The sequence below is a fragment of the Hyla sarda genome, chromosome 3, assembly GCF_029499605.1.
Source record: "Hyla sarda isolate aHylSar1 chromosome 3, aHylSar1.hap1, whole genome shotgun sequence".
In the NCBI taxonomy this organism is placed as follows: Eukaryota; Metazoa; Chordata; class Amphibia; order Anura; family Hylidae; genus Hyla; species Hyla sarda.
Window position 1 is genome coordinate 367,401,910 of NC_079191.1, and position 23,729 is coordinate 367,425,638.

Here is a 23,729-nt window from a genome sequence, read left to right on the forward strand (position 1 = left end):
GTCCATATATTTTATGTTTCAATGCTCTGATAATCATCATCATAATATGCTTTAAATGTGTCTATTTGCCGTTTTGTTCAACGCTTTATTATTTTATGCTAAATCACATGAAATAACATTTTTCGGAGAATCTGCAATAATGTGTGTGTATGCATAATTAGATTTAAAAATGAATTTAATTTTTTTGTATTTTTATTTTCCCCCCCCCCCTTCCGTTTTTCTTTTTCGCAGTGTTTGCTGCAAATTCCCTAAAGCATCCCATTATATATTTGGTATTTTAAGGCTCATTATCTTGGCAAATCATTCTTTAATCTTCCTCAAAGTGCTAACTGTAGTTAACAGTATTTGCTTGCCTGGACGTTTTTTTTTCTGCTGTTAAATACTGACAGACGTTACTAATGTTTAAGTTGATTTATCAACAGTACATTATAAAAAAACTCAAATTGTCTTGTGAAAAAATGACATGATTAGCGGAACAGAAAGAAACAGGTAAAGAACTCTTCAATTTACATAAACTGCAAATGATTTGGTGCTAAATTTTCTGCACTATTACATTTGGCTTTTATGCAATTTTTATTTATTAAGCTGTTATCGCTTCTTGATATTAATCTTAATGTTCCATTATGTTGATTGCTTGTAATAGGAAGAAAAGGGGTGTCTTCCTGTGCAACTGACACAGCTAGGCTTTGACGGCAGGCCTCCACAAGGTCTACCCTTTTCATTCCCTTTAACTCAATTCTGTTCATCAATTGTTTTGTTTCATGGGTGGGGGTTGGGATTGGGGTGGTGGTTGGGAGGCTTTGGGACCTGTGGATAGATATAAATGATTATTTAGAAACTTCTGCCACAGGGATCATTGTCATACAATCTGCAATTCATATTTGCTGTTGTGTTCAGTTGCTGATAAAGAAAATGGTCCCAACAAAACCTGGAGAATTTTATCATTTTAAACAGGTTGGAGCTACAGTTTTCATACTTTCCTTTATACAGTTAGAACATCTAAATTGTAAAGGTTATTGGGTGCTTGTAGCAATAAGCAAGTTGAGGTCAGACATTTGCTGCAGACTGGTATATAGGGTTTTGGAGCAGTTTATTGGAACAGAGCAAGATTGTGAAACTAGAATCCAAAGCTAATCATGGTTCCCATTCGTTCAGTTTTCTGTCTAAGTTCCACACCTAGTTTTAGCTAAAAGATACTGATGAAAAATACTTTAATTCTGTTGCATTCTTTTGAATAGGGCTTTCAGTAATCCATGCATGGGATGAAGAAACATTCACATGCATGGAAATGATACACAGTTGCAGAAATTTCTGCACTGAACTTGCCACTTTTAGGGTTTATGCACATAATGTGGTCACAGCATGACCTTTGCTCTAGTATGACCACAATCCAGGGAAAGAAAAAACGAAGCATAATGTAATCACAGCACTAAGATGTGATTTGTGCAAAAAAAAAAAAAGAAAGAAAATTATATATATATATTACTGTATTTTGTTGACAAGCTTTTAGAAGTCCTCTTTTACAAAATCCTCCTATTAAGAGTATGTTCACACTACGGAATTCCGTGGTGTGAACTTAGCATTAGTGTGAATGGGTCTCCGAGACCCGTTCACACTGCGGAATTTCAGCGGCGGACAATTCCGCAGCTGAAATTGTTCTGCGCAAAGAATGAACATGTTCATTCTGCACGGAAGTCCGCGAGCACTGCATAGCAGTCAATGGTGATGGCTCAGTGCCGTGCGGTCCTACCGCCGCTGCCAGTCTGAATCTCCGCTCGCTGAATTCAGTGTATATTCACTGTAGTGTGAACATACCCTAATAGTTATAAAGGATTAAAGATTTCTTGCCACCAAAATTTCTTTTGACCTAATTTTGCTATAGATGTGAGCAGGGATTGTCCCATTCATCGGGATCATTGGGGGGAGATTTATGAACACCTGTTCAGAGGCCTTTTAAAAAATGAAAGAAGCGATCTGATTGGTTGCTATAGGCAACTCAGCAACTTTTCCTCTACACAGGTTTTGATCTTTTTATTTTGTAATTTTTTTTAATTTATTTATATTTTTTTAAACCGATGCCATAAATTGGGTCATAATACATTGTGGTGGTAAAAATGGGCTCCTAAAAATCTGTTCTGTCTATCCCCAAAAAATGCTAAATTAGCACATGCATGCTCCAGCTGTGCCTACATTTTCTGATCATTGTGTTTTTTGTTTGTGTTTTGTTTTTTTTTCTACATTATCCCATCAGTATTAGTTACTTTAGATAAGTCTTATTTTGATGGGACAATTTCAGGTTCTGTAAAGCGAAACAATGAAACGGTTATATTGAACAAGACCTTTAAGTTTTGTTCTGGCACTCTTTTTTAGTGTATAATATTGCCCAACAGCAGATACGTTTGCACATTGTGTGAAGCGCTTATATGATCCCTTTGGTTGAAGTTATATTGATCGACTTTGTTGTATAATAACTAACCTTCTATAGTAAAACTTTTATCCTGTGTCAAGCTTTCAGAATGCAAAATTTACCTTTCAGGTATTGCTGAGGCTGGTAGCTTTTTATAGAAATATTTATTTACTTTTTAAAGTTGAGTAAACTTTTTATTTTAATTTTTTTTTGGTTCCACAATGTAGCAACAACTGCCTGGTCATGTGATAAATATAATGATATATTGGGATTCATTTAATTGTAAAATATACCTTGTGTTTGATCCAATATAGCCTAAAAGTGAGGATCCTGCTACACATTAAAAGAATATGTTCACATGCTGCAGAAAATGCGCGGCAGATCTGCAGTGTGGGAATGTACCCTTAGGCCAAGTTTCCACTTAAAAAAGTCAGCCAGATGTTAACAGCAAGTCTATGGAGAAGCGCAAAATCCACTTGGCGTATTTCATTATGGCTTTTATTTTATTTTTTTTCCAATCTTCCTGGCCTTTTTATTTTAGCAATTTTGGGCTCCCTGGCAGTTATTGAAAAAGACCTCATGTTGAGACTAGTTTTTTTTCCTGTAAAAACTTTGCATTTTATCCCACTGAAGTCTATGGGAATGAAAATGGCCAAAAGAAAAAGCAATGTTGGTTTTAACCCTTTCCTGGCCTTAATGTACCGGTATGTCATGGGTTGGATGAGGGGAACATGATGCGGGTCTGCATCATAACTGGCAGATCTCTGCTACTATTAGCAGCTGACATCTGCCGGTAATGATGGACATCTGAGCTGGATCCGATATTGGTCATTGAAATAGTTAAATGCTGTGATCATTAGGGATCATAACATTTCAACGTTAATGGACGGTAATCCCTGGGGTCTAGGGGACCCATCTACAGCTCCGTGATGTATTCACAGGCTGCAGATGGGTTGCCGGGGAAGGACTGGGACTTACCCGTCGTTCCCATTGCTCCATGGTTCACCGATTGCTTAAGGCTGCCTTTGGCAACCCTGAACAATCAAGCACTGAAAACACAGATCAATGTAATGCAATGGCTTACATAGAACAAGGTAATGCTATCTAATAATGGCTTATGATAGGCCCCCAGGTGGACAAAATTTTTTTGAAAACTTAATTTTTAAATATTAAAAAAATCCTCCCTGTAATAAAAGTTAGAATCCCCACCCCCTTCCCATTGTTCAAATAAAACACTGTAAAAAAAAAAAAAAAAGTTTAGTATCTCCACATGCGTAATTGTCAATTGTCCGAAGTATTAAATTGTGATGTTCCTGATGCTGCGTGGTAAAAGGTGTAAATGCAAATAAATTCCATACACCAAAATTGCAGATTTTTGGTCACATCACATCCCAGAAAAAATGTACTAAAAAGTAGGGATCGACCGATATTTTTTTTTTTTTTTTTAGGGCCAATACAGATACTCTGTGGCCTTTCAGGCCGATAGCCGATAATTTATACCGGAATATCGGTATAAGTTATCGGCTATTTCTCCACCCCCCAAGAAGCCGCTGCAGATCATTGATTTAAACCATTTCTATGCAGTGCATTTTTCAGTAAAAAATGACACCTTATCTTTATTCTGTAGGTCCATACGGTTAAAATGATACCCTACTTATATAGGTTTGATTTTGTCGTAATTCTTTAAAAAAAAATCAAAACTACATGCAGGAAAATGTATACGTTTAAAATTGTAATCTTCTGACCTCATAACTTTTTATTTTTCCGCGTACGGGCCAGTATGAGGGCAAATTTTTGCGCCGCGTTCGGACGTTTTATCAGTACCATTTTTGCATTGATTGGACTTTTTGATCGCTATTTTTTTTAATGATCTATAAAGTGACCAAAAATACGCTAATTTGGACTTTGAAATTTATTTTTTAATGGGAAAAGGGGGGTGATTCAAACTTTTATTAGGGAAGGGGTTAAAAGATCTATTAACTTAACTTATTAACTGAGCTGCTGGGAAGCTTTTACGTTCGTTTTGGATGCGACGATCAATTTTGATTGCCGCGTCTGAAGGGTTAATAGTGCACAGCACACCTATCTGTGCAATGCGCTATTAGCCCAGGGTCCCAGCTATCATTAGCAGTCTGGACCGACCCGATGTAAACGCAGGGCGTACAGGTACGCCTGTGGGAATTTCGGTCCCCGCCAGGGTGAATGCTGATATCGATCAGCAGACACCCTGTGCAAATGCCCAGACTCAAACACCCCCCCCCCCCCAAAATGTCGGCAATCGCTATACACTATATAGTGGTCTCTAAACTGTTGTCCTCCAGCAAAACTGCAAATCCCAGCATGCCCAAACAGCTGTCTCGGCATGCTGGGAGTTGTAGTTGCGTACCTCCAGCTGTTGCATAACTACATCTCCCAGCATGCCCTTTGGCGATTAGTGCAAGCAGGGAGTTGTAGTTTTGCAACAGCTGGAGGCACACTGGTTGGAAAATACTGAGTTAGGTAACAGAACCTAACTGAAGGTTTTCCAACCAGTGTGCCCCCAGCTGTTGCAAAAGTACAACTCCCAGCATGCACAGCCGGTCAGTGCGGGTTTACAGTGAGTTTCCTGCTTCAAGTTTGAGCTGCAGCAAATTTTTCGCCGCAGCGCAAACTCCTAGTGGGAAACTCTCCGTAAACATGCCTGTGTGAATGTACCCTAAACACATTACACTAACACATAGGAAAGGGTAAAACACTACATATACTTTCCTTACACTGGTGTTACACTAAATTTTTTCATTTTCACAAGGGGAAATAGGAAAAAAGCTCCCCAAAATTCGTAACCCAATTTCTTCTAAGAACATACCCCATATGTGGGCGTGAAGTGCTCTGCGGGCGAACTGCAATGCTCAGAATAGAATGCCATTGAGCTTTTGAAGATAAAATTTGTCCGGAATTAAAGGCCACGTGTGTTTACGAGTAGTGCCAGAACAGTGGACACCCCTCATGTAATGTAATAAGGGGTGCAGTGAGCATTTACGCCCCGCAGGCGTATCCTCCAGGGCTTTGGAGTCGGTAGATAAATGTTCCGACTCCAACTCCGTCTCTGGAGTTTTCTGTGCTTCCAACTCAGACTCCAAGGAATGTATAAAATACATTCACATATTAATACAGAGGAGTCGAAGGAAAGAAAGGCAACATACATGTCATTACCACATGACTACTGGCTGGGAAGCCAACAGTCTACTGTATTGAACAGTTTGTGTGCTGATTTGCTGCTGAAGATAGGGCAGTGGGAGGATCCAGGAAGGGGCATTTATTATAAAACATGAATTCCCTAGTAGAATCCCATAGTCAAGTTTAAAGGGGTACTCTGCCCCTAGACATCTTATCCCCTATCCAAAGGATAGGGGATAAGATGTCAGATCGCCGGGGTCCTGCTGTGCGTAATGATGGGCAATACAGGGGATGGAGCAGCGTGACGTCATGGTTCCGCCCCTCGTGACATCACGGCCCACCCCCTTAATGCAAGTCTATGGCAGGGGCGTGACGACCCCCCCACGCCCCTTCCCATAGACTTGTATTGAGGGGGCGGTCCGTGACATCATGAGGGGCGGAGCCGTGATGTAACGATGCTCCGGCCCCTGTATTGCATGTCAATACGCACAGAGCGAATTCGCTCTGTGCAGTAATGAGTGCGCAGTGCCGCAGCGGCGATCCCGGGGGTCCCCAGCAGCGGGACCCCGGCTATCTGCTGCATTTCCAAAGGATAGGGGATAAGATGTCAGATCGCCGGGGTCCCGTTGCTGGGGACCCCCGGGATTGCCCCGATGCTCTGTGCATAATGACGGGCGATACAGGGGCCGGAGCATTGCTACATCACGGCTCCGCCCCTCATGATGTCTAGGGTCGGCGTACCCCTTTAAGCTAACAATCGAGTTTACAAGTTTTTATAGCCTTAGCTGAATGGCAGCAGTTTTTCCAATGGTTTACAGCTTCAGTCTTGAACTATTGACCATCCATTCCCTTCACTTATGCAAGTGTCTCTTGTCCTGCGCTGCTTTTGACTACGGTGTGGTGTCTATGCGTCGCTGCGCTACGCTATGACTAGTGACGTCGCGTCACTCGTCATTGCGCCTCGCAACGACTAATAGACGCCACAGCGGAGCCAGAAGCACCGCGGACCCGACCCCGGCAACAGGTAATCAAAACCGGGGATGGGGGAGGCAATGGGGCAGCGGCGCCGATAGCTAGGGGGAGAGAAGCGGCGGCAGCAGGGCTCTAGACACCAGGAAAGGCAGGGGGAGAGAAGCGGGCAGCGACTGCAGGTCTCTGGACCTGCAAAAGCCGCTGCTGTTCATTGATTTAAAGAGCCCGCTTTAAATCATTGAACTGCAGCGGCTTATCGGCGTATAACACACAGATAGACTTTAGGCTAAAAATTTTAGCCTAAAAAAATGAGTGTTATGTGCCGATAAATACGGTAGCTTTTTTAAAATAAAACTTCGTAGGTTACCATTAGAGATGAGCGAACTTACAGTAAATTCGATTCGTCACGAACTTCTCGGCTCAGCAGTTGGTCTTTTCCTGCATAAATTAGTTCAGCTTTCCGGTGCTCCGGTGGGCTGGAAAATGTGGATATAGTCCTAGGAGACTCTTTCCTAGGAATGTATCCACCTTTTCCAGCCCACAGGAGCACCTGAAGGCTGAACTAATTTACGCAGGAAAAGTCGTCAACTGCCGAGCCGAGAAGTTCGTGACGAATCGAATTTACTGTAAGTTCTCTCATCTCTAGTTACCATAAAAAAAAACACGTGTTACAATGTTTACATAAAAAGGAACTTGGTTTTACATTTACATGGCCCTTTTTATTCATTTTTAATATTGCGGCTACATTATAATGTCCCGGCCCGCTCACATAAATTGGTCCCTGATTGAAAAATTAATAAAAATGTTGTTCTGAAAAATATCCCTCCTGCATCTTTTTTTTTTTTTTTTTTCTTCTTCTTGGTACCCAACAAAACTCGTAAACTCCTGCAGGGAAACTGCCAAAGGGGCCAAAAATTTCCACAATTTGTGGAGGGATTTTCCCCCCTGCCTCAACAGGCTTTCTGCAGCAAATCTGCTCCATGTAACTCTAGCTTTGCTTTAGTACAAAGCTCTCTTGAAATTGACTTATATGATGATTAGGTAAACCTTTATTTTTGTTCTAAGCAATACTGGTCCATACTGTAAGCGGAAATCTAAAACTGAGAAACTTATGCAGAAGATAGTATTGTACCAACATTGATTAGTTTCCTCATGCATTAAGTATTTGCTGGTTCTGTATTGTCCCTGACAGCCTTTTATGTATAGCTGTTCGCTGCTTCTGTATAGCACTCTGTACAGAACCCTGGAAGGTAATGGTGCTAAAAGATTAAGACTGTAAAAATAAATTAAATAGCAATGTTTAAGTTGATGGAACACACCAGCCAAATGAGACTGTCTGCTTCTTAGAAGCTAATTCCAAAGTGATAGTATGGCTGCCCTTGCTGCTTTTGTAAAACTTATAGTAAAATATAGTAAAATATAACTACTAATGTTTTGGCTTTTGCCCTAATTTACATGCAAACGATATACACTTTTTAAAGGAAATCTGTCACCTGCGCTAACCTGTCGGTACTGACAGGTAGTGCAAGTTACACAGATGACAACGGAACTTACCTTGTCCCGGTCCGTGCAGTCGTTCTTCCGTAATCTTCTCCGGTATCTTCAGCTCCGGGCCCGGCTTGGAGCATAGGCGGAGCTTAGTGACATCACCGCTGCTGTTCTCTGCTGGGTCCCGCTGCTAGAGAACAGCAGCGATTACATCACTGTTGTCATCAGTGTCACCTGCACTCTGTCTGTACCGACAGGTTAGTGCAGATGACACTGGTGACAGATTTCCTCCAACTTAAAGCGTACCAGTCAGATCCAACCAAAAATGTGTTTTTTTTGTTTTAACCACTCAGTACCTAATCCTGACCATGTACATCTAATTTTTGTGTCTAGCGCCTTTATTTTATTACTTTTTTAATTTAGCTTACTAGTCTGCCTCCCAAAGGGAAGGGCGTGGCCTCACTGTGCAGGTCTCCGCACCCTCCCTCAGTATAGTATACACCTAGCATTAGCAAAACTACAACTCCCAGCTTGTCCTCACTGACAGTAGCGGGACACAAGCTGACAGTGGGAGGATTTTTCCTCCCAGCTGTGAGCCCTTTGCGCAAAGCTGTCAATCAAGGAAGTGTGTCCATGACGTAGGTGATGACGCATGGACACAGCAGGACTATTATGTCTCAAAGCAGGCAAGCAGGCGCAGTTGTTTGACTAGAAAATTTTCAGTATTTCATACTGAAAAAGCCAATGAAAGCAATTGTAAAACCTATTGGTGTTGCATGCTTTACAACATATGAAAAGTTTTTGTATCTGACAGTGCCTATTTAAGTGTGTCTTCAAGCTCCCTTTAGTAAGGCTCAGTACACACAAAACTCCCCTTAGTAAGGCTGAAAAAATTGGTATCATTTACCTGCTAATCCTAATCTTCTCTTCTGGTGTAGAAGTCTGCACTTCATGATTATTCACCCCACAACTGTAATAGATATCTGCTTTTCATACATTGACTTTCTGTTCAGCCTGTTACAGACTTGGGTTTATGTACATCAGCCAATCTGAGGAAGACGTGCGGCAGCCTGAGCTAGTAATTAGACCGGAGGGATGTCTGAAGATTTTGGACTCCCTGAAGGCACTGTGGCCAAACTATTGACACAGATCACAGTTCTGCCATAATTTAAACTGCCATGAGGTCTGCCATGAGTTAATAAGCAGCCAAGTAGCAAGTTCTAAGGAAAATACACATCAGGTCACCATGCCTTTATAAGTACAAACGTGCATGTCATGTCAGGGCTCCTGAGTGGACAGTCACTTAAGTTTGGTTTCCATAATATTGACTAAAAACAACTTGTAAATGGTACTGCCCCTTGTTTATCCAGCTTGCTTTATGGTTATGAGTACAGTAAGTTTTTTTGGTTCTCACTCATTTATGCTTAAATGCTTAGAATAATAGTAAAGTCTTGTGGTCAGTTTTAGGCCACTTTTAGACATGTAGACCAATGTTTAATTCATAGGAAACCACACTGTCTCTGTCACTTTTAGTGTTAATGCATTTCTTGGGAAATGATCAATGGGCTCTGCTGACCCGCTCCATAGAGACTATGCTTATGTCCCATGAGCGTCAGCACAATCGTATAACTAGTAATTTTGCAGTTTGTGCCACCTTATACATTACTGCTGTGTTCAGATAATCTTATTATTTTCTATACCATCTGAACTTGTATCATCTTGCCCCTTCTAGAATTGGATACTTCCTCTTGAGTTGTTTTCTAGAAGAGCTGGCCTTGGTGATAATGATACAGGGCTTTTATTGGGAAAGGGTTGTTTTTTTTTTTTTTTTTCTCTTACACTTCATACTTTTATTGAAGAACTTTTTATTAAATTTTTTACAGGTTATACTATGCTGCAATACATTTTGTACTGCCGCACAGTATGACCTGATGAGCCTCTGGCTGGATCTCACAGGCTTCCGTAGCAGGCAGACAGCAGGTCATAATCTGACCACCTGCTGCCATAGCAACCAACGGCAACCCGCGATCGTATCGCGCCGCTGTTGGTGAATAGGGGGAGAGCACTCCCCCTGTCAATACCATAGATGCCGTGATCAGGATTGTTCACAGCATCTAGGGAGTTAATGCTGCCGAGACCGGTGCGATCATGGCTCCGGCGGGACTCCGGCTGTGATTAACAGCCGGGTCCCGTCGCCGATCTCCTGCACAGTTTCTAAACTGCGCTGCAGCACGGGAGGGTTATGAAGCGTTCAGTGGCAAGGACGCGTGGCTAATGCCGGACGTTGCAGTTCAGGCAGATGTCTGGCATTAACTCTTTTACACGCGTCGAAAGTGAAAGCTTCCCGGCAGCTCAGTCGGCAGATCGGGACCATCGCGGTAAAATCGCGATGTCCTGATAAGCTAGGACTCAGCAGAAGGTTGCCTTACCTGCCTCCTGCGCATCCTATTGATTGCTCCAAGCCTGAAATCCAGGTTTGAGCAATCAACCGCCAATAACACTAATCAATGCACTATAATGCAATGGCATTGATCAGTGTATTGACAATGTACTGCATGTTTATAGTCCCCTATGGAGGCTATAACATTGCAAAAGAAATAATAAAGATGATTTAACCCATTCCTAATAAGTTGGAATCGCTCCCCTTTTCCTATTTAAAAAAAAAAAAAAAAAACGATGTAAACATGTGGTATCGCCTCGTGCGTAAATGTCCGAAATATAAAAATAATTGTTCATTAAACCGCACGGTCAATGGTGCATGCGCAAAAAAATTGCAAAGTCCAAAATAGCGTATTTTTGGTTACTTTTTATACCATAAAAAATGAATAAAAGGTGATCAAAACAAAAGTTGTACTGATTAAAACAATGGCGCAAACAATGAGCTCTCATACCGCCCCGTATGTGGAAAATTTAAGTTATAGTTGTCACAAGAGACCAATTTTTAACATATAAATTTTCCTGCATGTAGTTATGATTTTTTTTCAGAAGTACAACAAAATCAAACCTATAGAAGTAGTGTATCATCGTATGGACCTACAGAATAAAGATAAGGTGTAATTTTTAACGAAAAATGTACTCCGTAGAAACTAAAGCCCCCAAAAGTTACAAAATGGCGTTTTGTTCCATTTTGTCGCACAGTGATTTTATTTCATATTTTTTTCCGTTTTGCCGTAGGTTTTTGGGTAAAACGACATAGGATAACATTGATCAACGATTCTGCCACTTGACTGCTCATGCCTGGGCCTTGATCTCTGGCACGGAGCAGTCATTCAGCGATCAGACATGCAAGAGACTCCTCGTGTCTTCCAGCTGTTTGGGATGCTGCGATTTTGCCGCAGTGATCCCGAACAGCCCACTGAGCTAACCGGCAATGATTAGCTTTCACTTTAGACACTGCGATCAACTTTGAATGCCACGTCTAAAGGTTTAATAGCGCACGGCACCGCGATCGGTGCCGCGCGCTATTAGCCACGGATCCTGGCCGTTGCTAGGTACGGTGTGTGGCCCCGCGTTATAGGAAGGGAGCATGCGGAGGGCGTACAGTTACACCCTCCATCCCCAACATTGTATACACGCACTGGTATTGCGGTATATGAAAAAAATCATATCATAAAAATAAAAGGTATTCGTTAAAAACTGGTATACCATTCAGCACTAAGGAGTTATCTACTGAAAAGTATTTCCAGTCCGTTGTGCCCGGGCTGCAAAAAAAAATAAATCACAGTCCTCCGTTTCCCCATAGCGCCACTACAGCTGTTCGGTCCTCCGGTCCGGTGTTTATCCTTCTGTGTGCACAGATAATCGTTCTGCGCTCAGCCTATCACCAGCAGCAGCGATCTCTCACCTCGGCCAGTGATGGACTGAGCCCGGGCAGAAAGAACGGGAAATACTTTTCGGTAGACTACTACTTTTAATATTTGGTACAGAAACCTTTCTTTGGATTTACAGAGATTAAACTTTCTGTAGTTCTTGAACAGATTTGCCCACACTGTGGCAGGGATTTTGTCCCACTTCTCCACACAGACCTTCTCCAGATCCTTCAGTTTTTGGGGCTGTTGCTGGGCAATACAGACTTAATTATTTTATTTTTTTAGCTTCCTTTTAAAGATTTTATTTTGGGTTCGGGTCTGGAGACTTGCTAGGCCACTTTAGGACTGTGAAATGCTTCTTGCAGAGCCACTCCTTAGGGTCTATTCACATGGCAGAATTTCCGTTTGTGGAATTCCGTCTCAAATTAAAGCCCATAGACTTTTATGGGATTCCGCACTCTTATTCACACTTCTGAAATTCTGCTTGCGCAACCCTCAGTTGCCTTGGCTGTGTTTCGGGTCATTGCAGCTGAATAGAGATCTTGGTCATGGCTGGGTCTTTCAGCATGACAAAGAATGATGGTTCCACCTCCATGCTTCATGGTTGGGATGGTGTTTTTGGGGTTGTACTCATCCTCCTTCCTCCAAACACTGAGAGGAGTTTAGACCTAATTCTTATTGTCTCATCAGATCATATGACCTTCTCCTATTCCTCCTATGAATCATCCAGATGGTCATTGGCAAACTTAAGACTTGCCTGGATATGCACTGGCTTGAGCTGGGGGACCTTGCATGCGATGCTGGATTTTAATCCATGAGTGTAGTTTGTTTTATTAATTTTTTTGTTGGAGACCCAGCTCTCCTCAGGTCATTGACCAGGATCTGCTGTGTAGTTTTGGGCTGATCCCTCAATTCCTCATGATCATTGATGCCCCACGAGGTGAGATCTTGCATGGAGCCCCAGACTGAAGGAGATTGACATCTTAAACTTCCATTTCCTTATAATTGCACCAACAGTTGTTGCCTTCTCACCAAGCTGCTTGCCTATTGTCCTATAGCCCATTCTAGCCATGTGCAGATCTAAAATTTTATCCCCGATGTCCTTACACAGCTCTCTGGTCTTGGCCAATGTGAATAGGTGTCTTTAATACAGATGAGTTCAAACTGGTGCAGTTAATACAGGTAATGAGTAGAGAACAGGAGGGTTTCTTAAAGAAAAAAAATAACAGGTCTGTGAGAGAAGAATTCTTACTGGTTGGCAGGTGATCAAATACTTGTCATGCAATAAAATAAAATAAAAAGTACCTATGATAAAAAAATTAGACACATACATGCTTTGTGAGTAGGAAAACCTGCAGTGTATCAAATACTTGTTTTCCCCACTGTATATGACAGTAAGGTTGCATTAAAGGAGAACTCCAGAATATAAAAATTGTTCCCCCATACTGCCAGCAGTAAAAAAAAAAAAAAAAAAAAAACGTACATACCTTCCGTCGCTCCTCTGGTAACCGGCTCCAGTCTCCGCCATGATCCTTTTCCTGGTTGCTGGTGGTCGGCGAGTCATACTGGGCTCAGCCAATCACCAGCCGCAGTGAAGACTCGGCTGGCGATAGTCTGAGCGGCCGTGTGAGAACGCTTCAAGACACAAAATTCTTCACTACCCCAGCACCTGCTGCCGTGGCCAAAAACATCACGCTGCCGCTCAGCCTATCGCCGGCTGAGTCGGGACTTCACTACGGCCGGTGATTGGCTGAACGCAGTATGACTTGACAACCACCAGGAAGAAGATCGTGGCGGAGACTGGAGCCGGTTACCGGAGGCCCCGGGGAGCGAAGGAAGATATGTACATCTTTATTTTTTTACTGCCGGCAGTATGGGGGACACTTTGTATATCCTGGAGTTCTCCTTTAAGGTGACTGTATTATTGCTCTTTGTGGGATTCATACATTTACTGCCATGAAAAGGACAGATCAAAACACTACCTAATTTTCGATTGTACTATCTTCCAGTTTTCATTCAGGCCACTAAACCTAATATTAAGCTTAGACTTCCTGTTTTGTCTGGGATAAGGAGGCGGCGACTGGAAAGTAATCTGAAAGGGCACACCAGTTTATAAATAAGACAATCGCATATCAAACTCTCCTCCATTCCCTTGTAGTAAGACCTCTGCACTGGTCACAGAGCATGCAAACCTTCCCCACATAAAGGAAAGGATGTGGAGGTGTGCCTCGCTTCTATGTTCTAGAGGCTTGCAGTAGAGCACTAAATTCTGTTAAAATGGCTCTGGCAAAATGGCTGCCCTCAAATTCGAAAATATATAGTACTTAAAAAAATTAAAAAAATACAATTAGAAAATAGAAACAGTTTAGAAAAAAATATCTATCTGGTGCTAATCAGAAAACAATTGTAGGCAATAAATTCACTTTTTTTTTTTTTTTCAATTTAGTTGTGACTTGTGTTAATGTGATGACTTGGTATGTTCAAAATGATCAAAGTGATCATTTAAAGTTATTTGAGGTGCAAAGTAATATGGCAGCACTTCTCAATTTTGTACCATTGGTTACTGCTGTATCAATGACAAACAGATCAAGCTAATTTAGTGACTATACTGTCCATGACTGACTTGAAAGTTTATCAATTAGTTGCTGAAAAGCTAATATAGCTACCCTTCCTGTTGTCACTTGTAGAAAAAATAGCTGCCATAACTACAAGCAGTTAAAGGAAAACTGTCACATGTTCACTCCCGCACTAACCACAGGTTCAGGCTCCTGAAAACCCTGCCTGTGCCAGTTAGAGCCACATTTGCATATATATATATAAAAACTAAGTTTGCGGGCGAACAGACGCATCTGGGCAACGTAGGGATGATATGAAGCAGCGTCCCCTGCACTACCTGTCAGTACCTGTGGTTAGTGCGGAAGTGAACACGTGACAGTTTTCCTTTTTTAATATATTTTTCCTTATGTAATTATAAGACATTTAACTATTTACTTGCTGTTAAAATTCTCAACCTTTTTATGTTTTTAATGTGATTGAAAAAAACGACCACTAGGTGGCTCTGTTTTGTTCCCTGCGAAAATCCGTTAGTTTGGTCTCCTCCCAGCTTGGCAGGAGACCAAACGAAGTGTGTGCGGGTCATGGCGAGGTACAGCTCTTGCAGGCTTCAGTAATTTCGCACCTGCTGCAATCTACATTCAGTTCGGGGTCTGAAGGGCTATTGCTGGCATCGGCCTGATTGTAATGTCTGGCGTTAACCGTGGGTCCTTTAACCGCGGGTCCTAGCTGCTTTTAGTAACTGGTACTCACTGGGTATGATGCAAGCTCAACGCCTGAGCGCACTTGATATAACGAGAGCGGGACTAGGGTGTACAGGTATGCCAGATGTCTTTAAAGGTCTATTCTGCGCAGTTTTGATGTGCAGGATTTCAAGCTGTGTTCAGTCATTCAGTTTACATTGAAATCTGCAGCAGAATATTCTGTGCATCCAATCTGCGCATAATACTGTACGTGTGAATAGACCCTAAGAGATTAAATGAGCACTGTTTATATTTTAAAAAAAAAGTGAGATGTCTCTGCAATAAACTAAAGTTGTGATTGGTCTGAGTATTCAGACTATTACCCATCCATAGAAGTGTGTTCTTAGCATGTTGTCTCCTGCCTCTGTGACATGTGACCAAGATAGTTGTAATGTAATTCAGTGGGACCATCTGTCAGATAAAGTGGAGAGGGAAGTTCACAGCAGGGAGCTTTTTATCCCTGCTTGTTCAATTGATCACTCGAGATCTGATATGTTACAGCACGAGTAGCAGGGAATTGGTAAGGAGAATATTTATTAAATTTTTTTTTTTTTTTTTTTTACAAAAACACCTGTTACTTTCCTTCTATGAAACAATAATGTTCACTTATTCCACACTTTTTTTTTCAATGAAATTTTTGTTGCTATGTAAAAAGGTTACTGTGGTCACTCTGTAGCATTTATTTGAATCCCTTTTTTATCAAGTTGTTTACATAATACCTGAAAGGTAAATGTATAGTGCAATCTGATTTGACAGAGTATAAAAGTTCCTCTGAAAGTTATTGCATATGCTGGGGGCAGGTTGGGTGGTTTCTGTGGGATATCTTGTTAAGCTTGTAGTTTCACACCAGTGAAGTCTGTTGCCAGTGGCATAATTTATTTTTATATAAAATAAGTAGATTTTCATGCTACTGTAGAATCTGTTCTAACTTTTTCTCCTTCACTCAAAACTTGTTTTGTTTGATCTTTTCGTATATTGTTTTTAAATATTTAAACTACTTTGTAGTTGCCTATCTGGCTACAGAGAGCTTATTTGCATCTTCCTGGTGTGATCATGATCAGACAGCAGGGGTGATAGTTTACGTTAACTTAAATTGCATGGAAACTCATGGGCCAGTAGCTGACTTATGTTAGTTGTTTTTGGTGTTTGAGTGAATGAGTTGAATGTATGCGTTATTGTGAGCTATTTAAAATTAAACTTGTACCTGTGCTTTACTTACATGATTTTGTTCTCCAATTTTAGTACTATGGACTTCAAATATTGGAAACTGTGATCAAAACACGTTGGAAAATTCTTCCTCGAAATCAATGTGAAGGTAAATACTAACTTTTAAACTTTAATATTTATGTAAAAGAAAGTTGGGGCACTGGATTCCAACTATTATCTGGTGTGCCGAATATCTTTTTAGAGTAAGAAAGGCAAGACACAAGCATCTGGCACCTAACTTGATTAAAACCAATGATGCTACCTACAGTGTCTGAATATTGAATATTTATGTAGTTATCATTTTAGTTCAATAATGTTTGTGGAAAACTTATGTTGCATCGTCGCTTAAGTTTTGAAGAATTTACACTGGAAATAGCTGCACAAGGAAAGCTTTGTTCTGTGCTTCAACTTTTAAATTGAATTACAATTATTTTTGCCTCTCTTTCCAGGTATAAAGAAATATGTAGTTGGACTGATAATAAAGACCTCTTCTGATGCAACATGTGTTGAGGCAAGTAACTAGTATTATAGTTCGGCCACATATTTAAATTGCAATACAAATTGTAACAATGCGTTATTTCCTTTTAGAAAGAGAATGTGTACATTGGAAAATTGAACATGATACTAGTTCAGGTAAGATGTACTAAAATAAATATTATAAACTCTGCAATGACTCTGTGATGGAGGCTTGAAGAGGTGTTCTCCTTGTTCATAACTGAATCTAAAAAAAGTTACTGCATCTTTTCAGATACTAAAACAAGAATGGCCTAAACATTGGCCCACATTCATCAGTGATATTGTAGGAGCCAGTAAAACCAGCGAGAGCCTCTGTCAGAACAATATGGTCATTTTAAAACTTTTGAGTGAAGAGGTTTTTGATTTTTCCAGTGGACAGATTACACAAGTGAAGGCCAAACACTTAAAAGACAGGTAAATGTTTCCTTTAATGAAGTAGTAAGATATACTAATGCTTTAGATATCACACTTACAAATTTGTGTTTAGCATGTTATATTTCTCGAGCGCTTCATTGGGGGACACAGGACCATGGGTATATGCTGCTTGCAACTAGGAGGTTGACACTAGGCAAAAAAACAAAAGGTTTGCTCCTCCCGGCAAGATATACCTGCCACCTGGCTCTGAACAACTCAGTTTTAGCTTGGTGTCAGCAGGAGGCAGACACAGGTCTGGAGCTCTCCAGACCTGGTCTTATTTCTTTTTATTTTTTATTTTTCTAGTATCAGTGTCTAGTTAGATTTTTCTCTCCTTTTTTTTTCTTTTTTTTTTTTTCTAGCGTGGGGAGACAGGAGCATGGCGCTGCCTGATCCCACACATGCAAGCTAGGGGCTAGGTGCATTGCTGCATGGACAGTTAACCCCTCCTCGCCATCAACCAGAGTTTGGTGGCGTACCCAGGGTCCGGGTTCCCCATTTGCCCCTGTTTGCCAGGGTGGCTGAAATGGGCACTGTCAGATACAAAATCTTTTGATTAGTTGTAGCAATTGCTTTCATTAGAAAAATGTAAGTATTTCATATTGAAAAAGCCAGTCAAACAACTGTGCCCCCACCCCCTGTCCCTCTTTCGGGATGTTTGGCTGGCACACGTTCAAGATGCGTGGGTTCAAGAGGTTGTTTCCCAGGGCTATCGAATAGATTTCTCTTCTATTCCCTGGGATAATTTTTTCCGGTCCCGCTCTCCTCGTTCTCCCACTCTTGACACAGCTTTTCAGGTTGCCCTTCACACCCTCCTGTCTCAGGAAGTGATCGTGCCTGTCCCTCCACAGCAACTGTTTTCGGGGTTATACTCAAATCTATTTGTTCTAAAAAAGGACGTCTCTGTCCGACCCATCCTCGATTTGAAGCTTCTGAACCGTCAGGTGTGGCTACAACATTACCAGATGGAATCCCTGCGGTCAGTGGTTGCCTCCATGGATCCGGGGGAGTTCCCTCTTCCGTGGTCATTCGGGACGCCTATTTGCACATCCCTATCTTTCCGACCCATCAGCCTTTTCTGCGGTTTGCTGTTCCGAGCTGGCGAGCACACCCCAAGTCTTAACAAAGATGCTGGCTGCTGTGGTGGCTCTCCTCCACTTGCCGGGTGTATCGGTTCTCCCATATCTGGACAACCTACTCATCTAGGCGCCCTCCGTGGAGCAGAACGGGGTCAGTCTCACAATCACTCTGCAGACCCTTTCTGATTTTGATTGTTCTTCAGCCGGTGCCCTTGTTTCAGCCCAAAGTAGAGTCTTCTTTTCACCAGATCGAGGAGATTGTGTTGCTTTCCTCCTTCCCTTCCCCTTCTCATCCATGGGAGTGCCAACTTCACAAGCTACACTTGGTGGTTTGTACGGTTTGGATCTATTTGTTGGTCACTTCCTCCTTCTAGCAGTGACTCTCTGTTTGTGCTTACTGACAGACGGTGCAATGGGCTCCCAGCTCCTAAGGCCACTATCTCCCGGTGGATTCACCATTTCAGAGGAGTATCGTTGCAATGGTTTTGCCAAGTGTCACCCTGCTAGTGGCAAGCCGCATAATACCTATGGTCCTGTGTCCCCCAATAGAAGCTCTGAGAGATTTTACTTCTATTCTAATCAAATTTTTTTTTTTTTTTCCTGTTTTGGAACACTGGCCTAAATAAAAGATTTATGGTGTTTACTATATATGAACTGCTCATGATTTAGCTTATTCTGAATGTAGTACATTCACACTAGTATAGAATTGCCACAGGACACTATAGGTGTGATATTTTAAAATATTGGAGGTGCTGTAGAAAATAAACTACTACAAACCCCAAATATGACCGAGGACAGTGTTGTACATTGAGGAGGATTTTCCATTTGGATGTGTGTTGGGAAAAACTTGTCAATCGAGCAGAGCTGGGCAGTAAAAAAAAAAGTTAGAGCTGCCTGGACACTTTTCTCAGAGCTTATCCGATTTTTTTTTTAAATGGCTTTCTTTGAAACATCCACAGTATTTTTGAGTACAACATAGTTTATTGTAATAAGGGGGCCTTTTAGTATTTATTTTTTGCCCAAGGTTTAGGCAAGCCTTAATCTGATGACTGGTTCCCTTCTTAACTCTGCGTATGCTGTAGTTCTGAAATGCCTCCTTGACACTTGAGTTTAAAATTGTCACTGCCGCCAGACTACGTTTTATTTTTTAATTATATAAAATTAGGCAACTTTACAGGGTTTTTTTCTCTATATTTTACTTCTATAGAAAAAATTGTCCTCAAAGTTCTGTCCACTAGGGGTTCCCTATACCATGTAAATAGTTGTCTGCCTGTTTCAGACTGTGGCAACTCTCTTGCCCAGTCGAAACACAGGAAGTGGGGGCGGGGATTAGCACTGTGCTGTATGCTCCTGGCCAGTCCGTCACTGTGCAGAGCGAGGCAGGGAGTGATGGCTCAGGGAGAGCAAACTGAGAGGCAGAACGGCTGTAAGCAGTGTCTGCTATATCCTACAGACAACCTTGCAGCCTCACTTCATAAATGGTAAAAACATGGTTGAGGTGGGGGGAAGATAGTTGAAGTCATGTCATGTAGCTGGTTGTGTGTGCAGCATAGCAGAGGGTGCATGGCTGTGTACGTAGTGAGCTGCAAGTCAGGAAATGGTTGGAGGGGAGAAGACATGCCGTATAAGACGCACTTTTTCTTCCCCAAAACTGCGGGGAAAAAGTTGGTGAGTCTTAAACGGCGAATACACCCCTATTGCGGCGGTCCCTGTGGCCATCAACGGCCGGGACCCGCGGCTAATACAGGACATCACCGATCGTGGTGATGCCCTGTATTAACCCTTCAGACGCGGCGATCAAAGCTGACCGCCGCGTCTGAAGGGAAAGTGACACTAACCCGGCTGTTCAGTCGGGCTGTTCGGGACCGCCGTGATTTCACCGCGGCGGTCCCGAAGAGCCCGACTGAATAGCTGGGTTAGTGCTTACAGGACACCGGGAGGGACCTTACCTGCCTCCTCGGTGTCTTCTCCGTTCAGGGATCCCCTGTATGGCCGGCGCTCTCCTTCCTCGTCGTTGCGTACATGCGTTGGCGTGTGTAACGACGTGATGGCTGTGACGGAGAGCGAGGATACCCGGCCGGTGCATTGCCGTGGAATGAGATTTGCCATAGAATGAGATGGTCCGCCTCCATCACATCCTATTGGCTCACTCTTGTCACGTGACATATTTAAACGTCACGCATCGATGCGCACAGTAGTGTCAGTTTGGCTATCACAGGGAGAGGGTCTCCTCTCCCTGTGATAGCTGAAGCTGTACGGAACTCTCATGGCATCTGTGGCCCGACAGAAGTTCACACATGTACGCAGCTCATACGGCTGCCTCATATACACTTACTCTATTATTACATGTACTGTTGATCCACAGCGCTATCGGGATCCCTATGCCCGATGGCGCTGTCATCAGTGTGCGTCCCCGCGAGCACCCCACGCCCGCAGCTCTACTCCCCGTCCCCCGCAGCTCTACTCCCCGTCCCCCGCAGCTCTACTCCCCGTCCCCCGCAGCTCTACTCCCCGTCCCCCGCAGCTCTACTCCCCGTCCCCCGCAGCTCTACTCCCCGTCCCCCGCAGCTCTACTCCCCGTCCCCCGTGAACGCTCAGGGAGCGATCCACAGCGCTATGGGGATTCCTACGCCCGATGGCACTGTCATCAGTGTGCGTCCCCGCGAGTGCCCCATGCCCGCAGCTCTACTCCCCGTCCCGTTAACGCTCAGGGAGCGGGGAACAGAAAGTAGAGCATCGGGCGCAGGTAAAGTAGTGCTGCGCATGCGCAGCACTACGCGAATAACTTTACCTGCGCCCGAAGCTCTACTTTCTGTTCCCTGCTCCCTGAGCGTTAACAGGACGGGGAGTAGAGCTGCGGGGGCGGAGGACGGGGAGTAGAGCTGCGGGCGTGGGGCGCTCGCGGGGACGCACACTGATGACAGCGCCATCGGGCATAGGGATCCCGATAGCGCTGTGGATCAACAGTAAATGTATATGAGGCAACCGTATGAGCTGCGTACATGTGTGAACTTCTGTCGGGCCACAGAGGCCATGAGAGCTCCGTGCAGCTTCAGCTATCACAGGGTGAGGAGATCCTCTCCCTGTGATAGCCAAACTGACACTACTGGGCGCATCGATGCGTGACGTTTAGATATGTCACGTGACAAGAGAGCCAATAGGATGTGGTGGAGGCGGACCATCTCATTCTATGGCAAATCTCATTCTACGGCAATGCACCGGCAGCAGAGACGTTCCGGAGCGACGGGTACACGGCGACAGCGATGGAGCGACATCCGGAGCGGGGGGGACATGTATTACCCCCTATGCAGTGGTCTTTAATCTGCGGACCTCCAGATGTTGCAAAACTACAACTCCCAGCATGCCCGGACAGCCAACAGCTGTCCGTGCATGCTGGGAGTTGTAGTTTTGCAACATCTGGAGGTCCGCAGGTTGAAGGCCACTATTGGGTTCAAAATCTTTATTTTTTTTTTAGATTTTGCACCTATAAATTGGGTGCATCTTATACGCCGGTGTGTCCTATAGGGCGAAAAACACGGTACATGATCCATTTATTCTCTATGGGAGCTGCTGGAGGGTCTTTTTTAATTTAAAATAAATAAATCTGTTTCAGTACCAAATAGAAAATTTACTATATGAAATGTATAAAGCGTTTAACTGGGTGTAAGCTGTATTCAACACCAGGCACCCATAATGTATGGTGCACACAGAGTTCCCAAGTCTGCTTTATACTTTAACACTGGCACTGTATTAGTAAGAGTTTAGGGGTTAAAGAAAAATACCGCAAAAATATGAAGGCCCTATAGTACATGCTAAAACCTTGAAACCTGTGCACTTACGATCTTGTATGCTGAGATTTTTTTATTTATTTAAGTTACACATTTCAAATAAAGAGGCTGCGTTCCTGAGAGATTCTGACATTTCCTTGGCTGATTTCTCTCAGGTGCAGTGTTGTCATGAAGACCATGTGTGAATCCAAATGAACAAATCCATCGATACACACACAACTGGCACTATGCAAGCCAGGTAGGAAGTAGATATTTATTTTTGGTTGTGAATGTTTTATTTTGAAATCCACACAATCTTCATGACAACATTCCACCTGATATGACAACTAGAAAAAAGTATTGTAATCCTTTAGCAGTGCACAATTGGGCTTTTAGCTTCCGGCTTTTAAGCAGATATAGCTCAGCTAAAGTAAAAGTGATCGTACACATAAAATACCTGTCAATAGACAGTTCTCGCCCCGTCTTTCTCATAAAACATGCACATTTGGCGTGCATGCATTTACCAATAAGAATAAACTGCTGCCAGATGTCACTGCCAATCTTTCATGAGAAAATGCATCAGGTGGCCCCATACACATAAGATATTTGGCCAGTCCACAAGAATCACTAGGGTTATCAAAGCTGTGTTTCATGTGTGTGGCCATGCGATTTAAAAATACTATGGAGCAGTTTTACAATTGTTAATGCACCATAAGACTGGCTTAAATCACTTGTGCCTCACTTATGAGACTTAGACACACTAAATGTTACATATTGGACTAAGCCAATAGTTGATCTAAACATGGACAAGACATTCTCAATATACACCAAAGGAATTAAACAGCCTGGGGGATAACTGGCTAATATGTGAGGGTCTGACTGCTAAGATAAATTTTCTTTTTGTTTCCTAAAGCGCGTTTTTAATATTTGTTGTTAGGTTTCACAGTGACCTGTTGGAAAGCCTAATTTACCTGTTAGAGAGGCAGTGTGCATCCATGTATAGTCTACTGAGCAAAGCTAAACTATTGATTGTTGTTAAGCCCAAACATATAATTTTGGCTAATAACTTCTTTTGAAGTTCTCCCTGATCAGACATTCATTGAACATGAACTAGATACACAATAAATCTTAAGTTGGTGAAAAACTGACAACTGACTGGAATGCTGAAAAGAGCAAAAATTACTAAATAAAAAACCTTTACTTTAATAACTAGTTTGTGATACAGAAATTAATAGACAGAAAACATATATGCAAAAATGGTTTCCTTTCCGATTTCCTAGTCTCCTATTCCTATACTCTTCAATGTAGTGTACACACAAAGCATTAATACTGTATAGTTAGACTTGTCGAACCTCACCTTTTTATAGGCATTTGGGTCTTGTGCAGGTTGATGTATTGTAATTAGCTTTTTAGATGTTTTAATACACTTTTATTAGTTGCAAAATTATGGAAAACTGCTTGTGCAGGTTGACTTTACTGTTTCCTCTTCTACAGCATGTGCAACGAATTTTCGAAGATATTTCAGCTCTGCCAGTTTGTAATGGTAAGTGTCCTTGGTTCACCACCTGATGTGTTATTTTTCATGTATTTATTGATGTGACAATCCCCACCTTTTTTTT

General features: G+C 42.5%; 1 protein-coding gene across 2 annotated transcripts in view; it reads left to right on the plus strand.

Moving 5' to 3' along the window:
• Nucleotides 1–23,729, plus strand: part of XPO1 (exportin 1) — a 93,815-nt gene that overhangs the window by 30,174 nt on the left and 39,912 nt on the right. Inside the window, exons 4-8 of one of the 2 annotated variants that reach the window (XM_056567744.1) lie at nucleotides 16,371–16,443; nucleotides 16,784–16,845; nucleotides 16,923–16,967; nucleotides 17,083–17,264; nucleotides 23,605–23,653. In XM_056567744.1, coding sequence (XP_056423719.1) covers nucleotides 16,371–16,443; nucleotides 16,784–16,845; nucleotides 16,923–16,967; nucleotides 17,083–17,264; nucleotides 23,605–23,653 — 411 coding nt within the window. Of the gene's footprint in view, nucleotides 1–16,370; nucleotides 16,444–16,783; nucleotides 16,846–16,922; nucleotides 16,968–17,082; nucleotides 17,265–22,293; nucleotides 22,370–23,604; nucleotides 23,654–23,729 lie in introns of those variants that run through there. The other variant, XM_056567743.1, reaches the window with a different exon arrangement.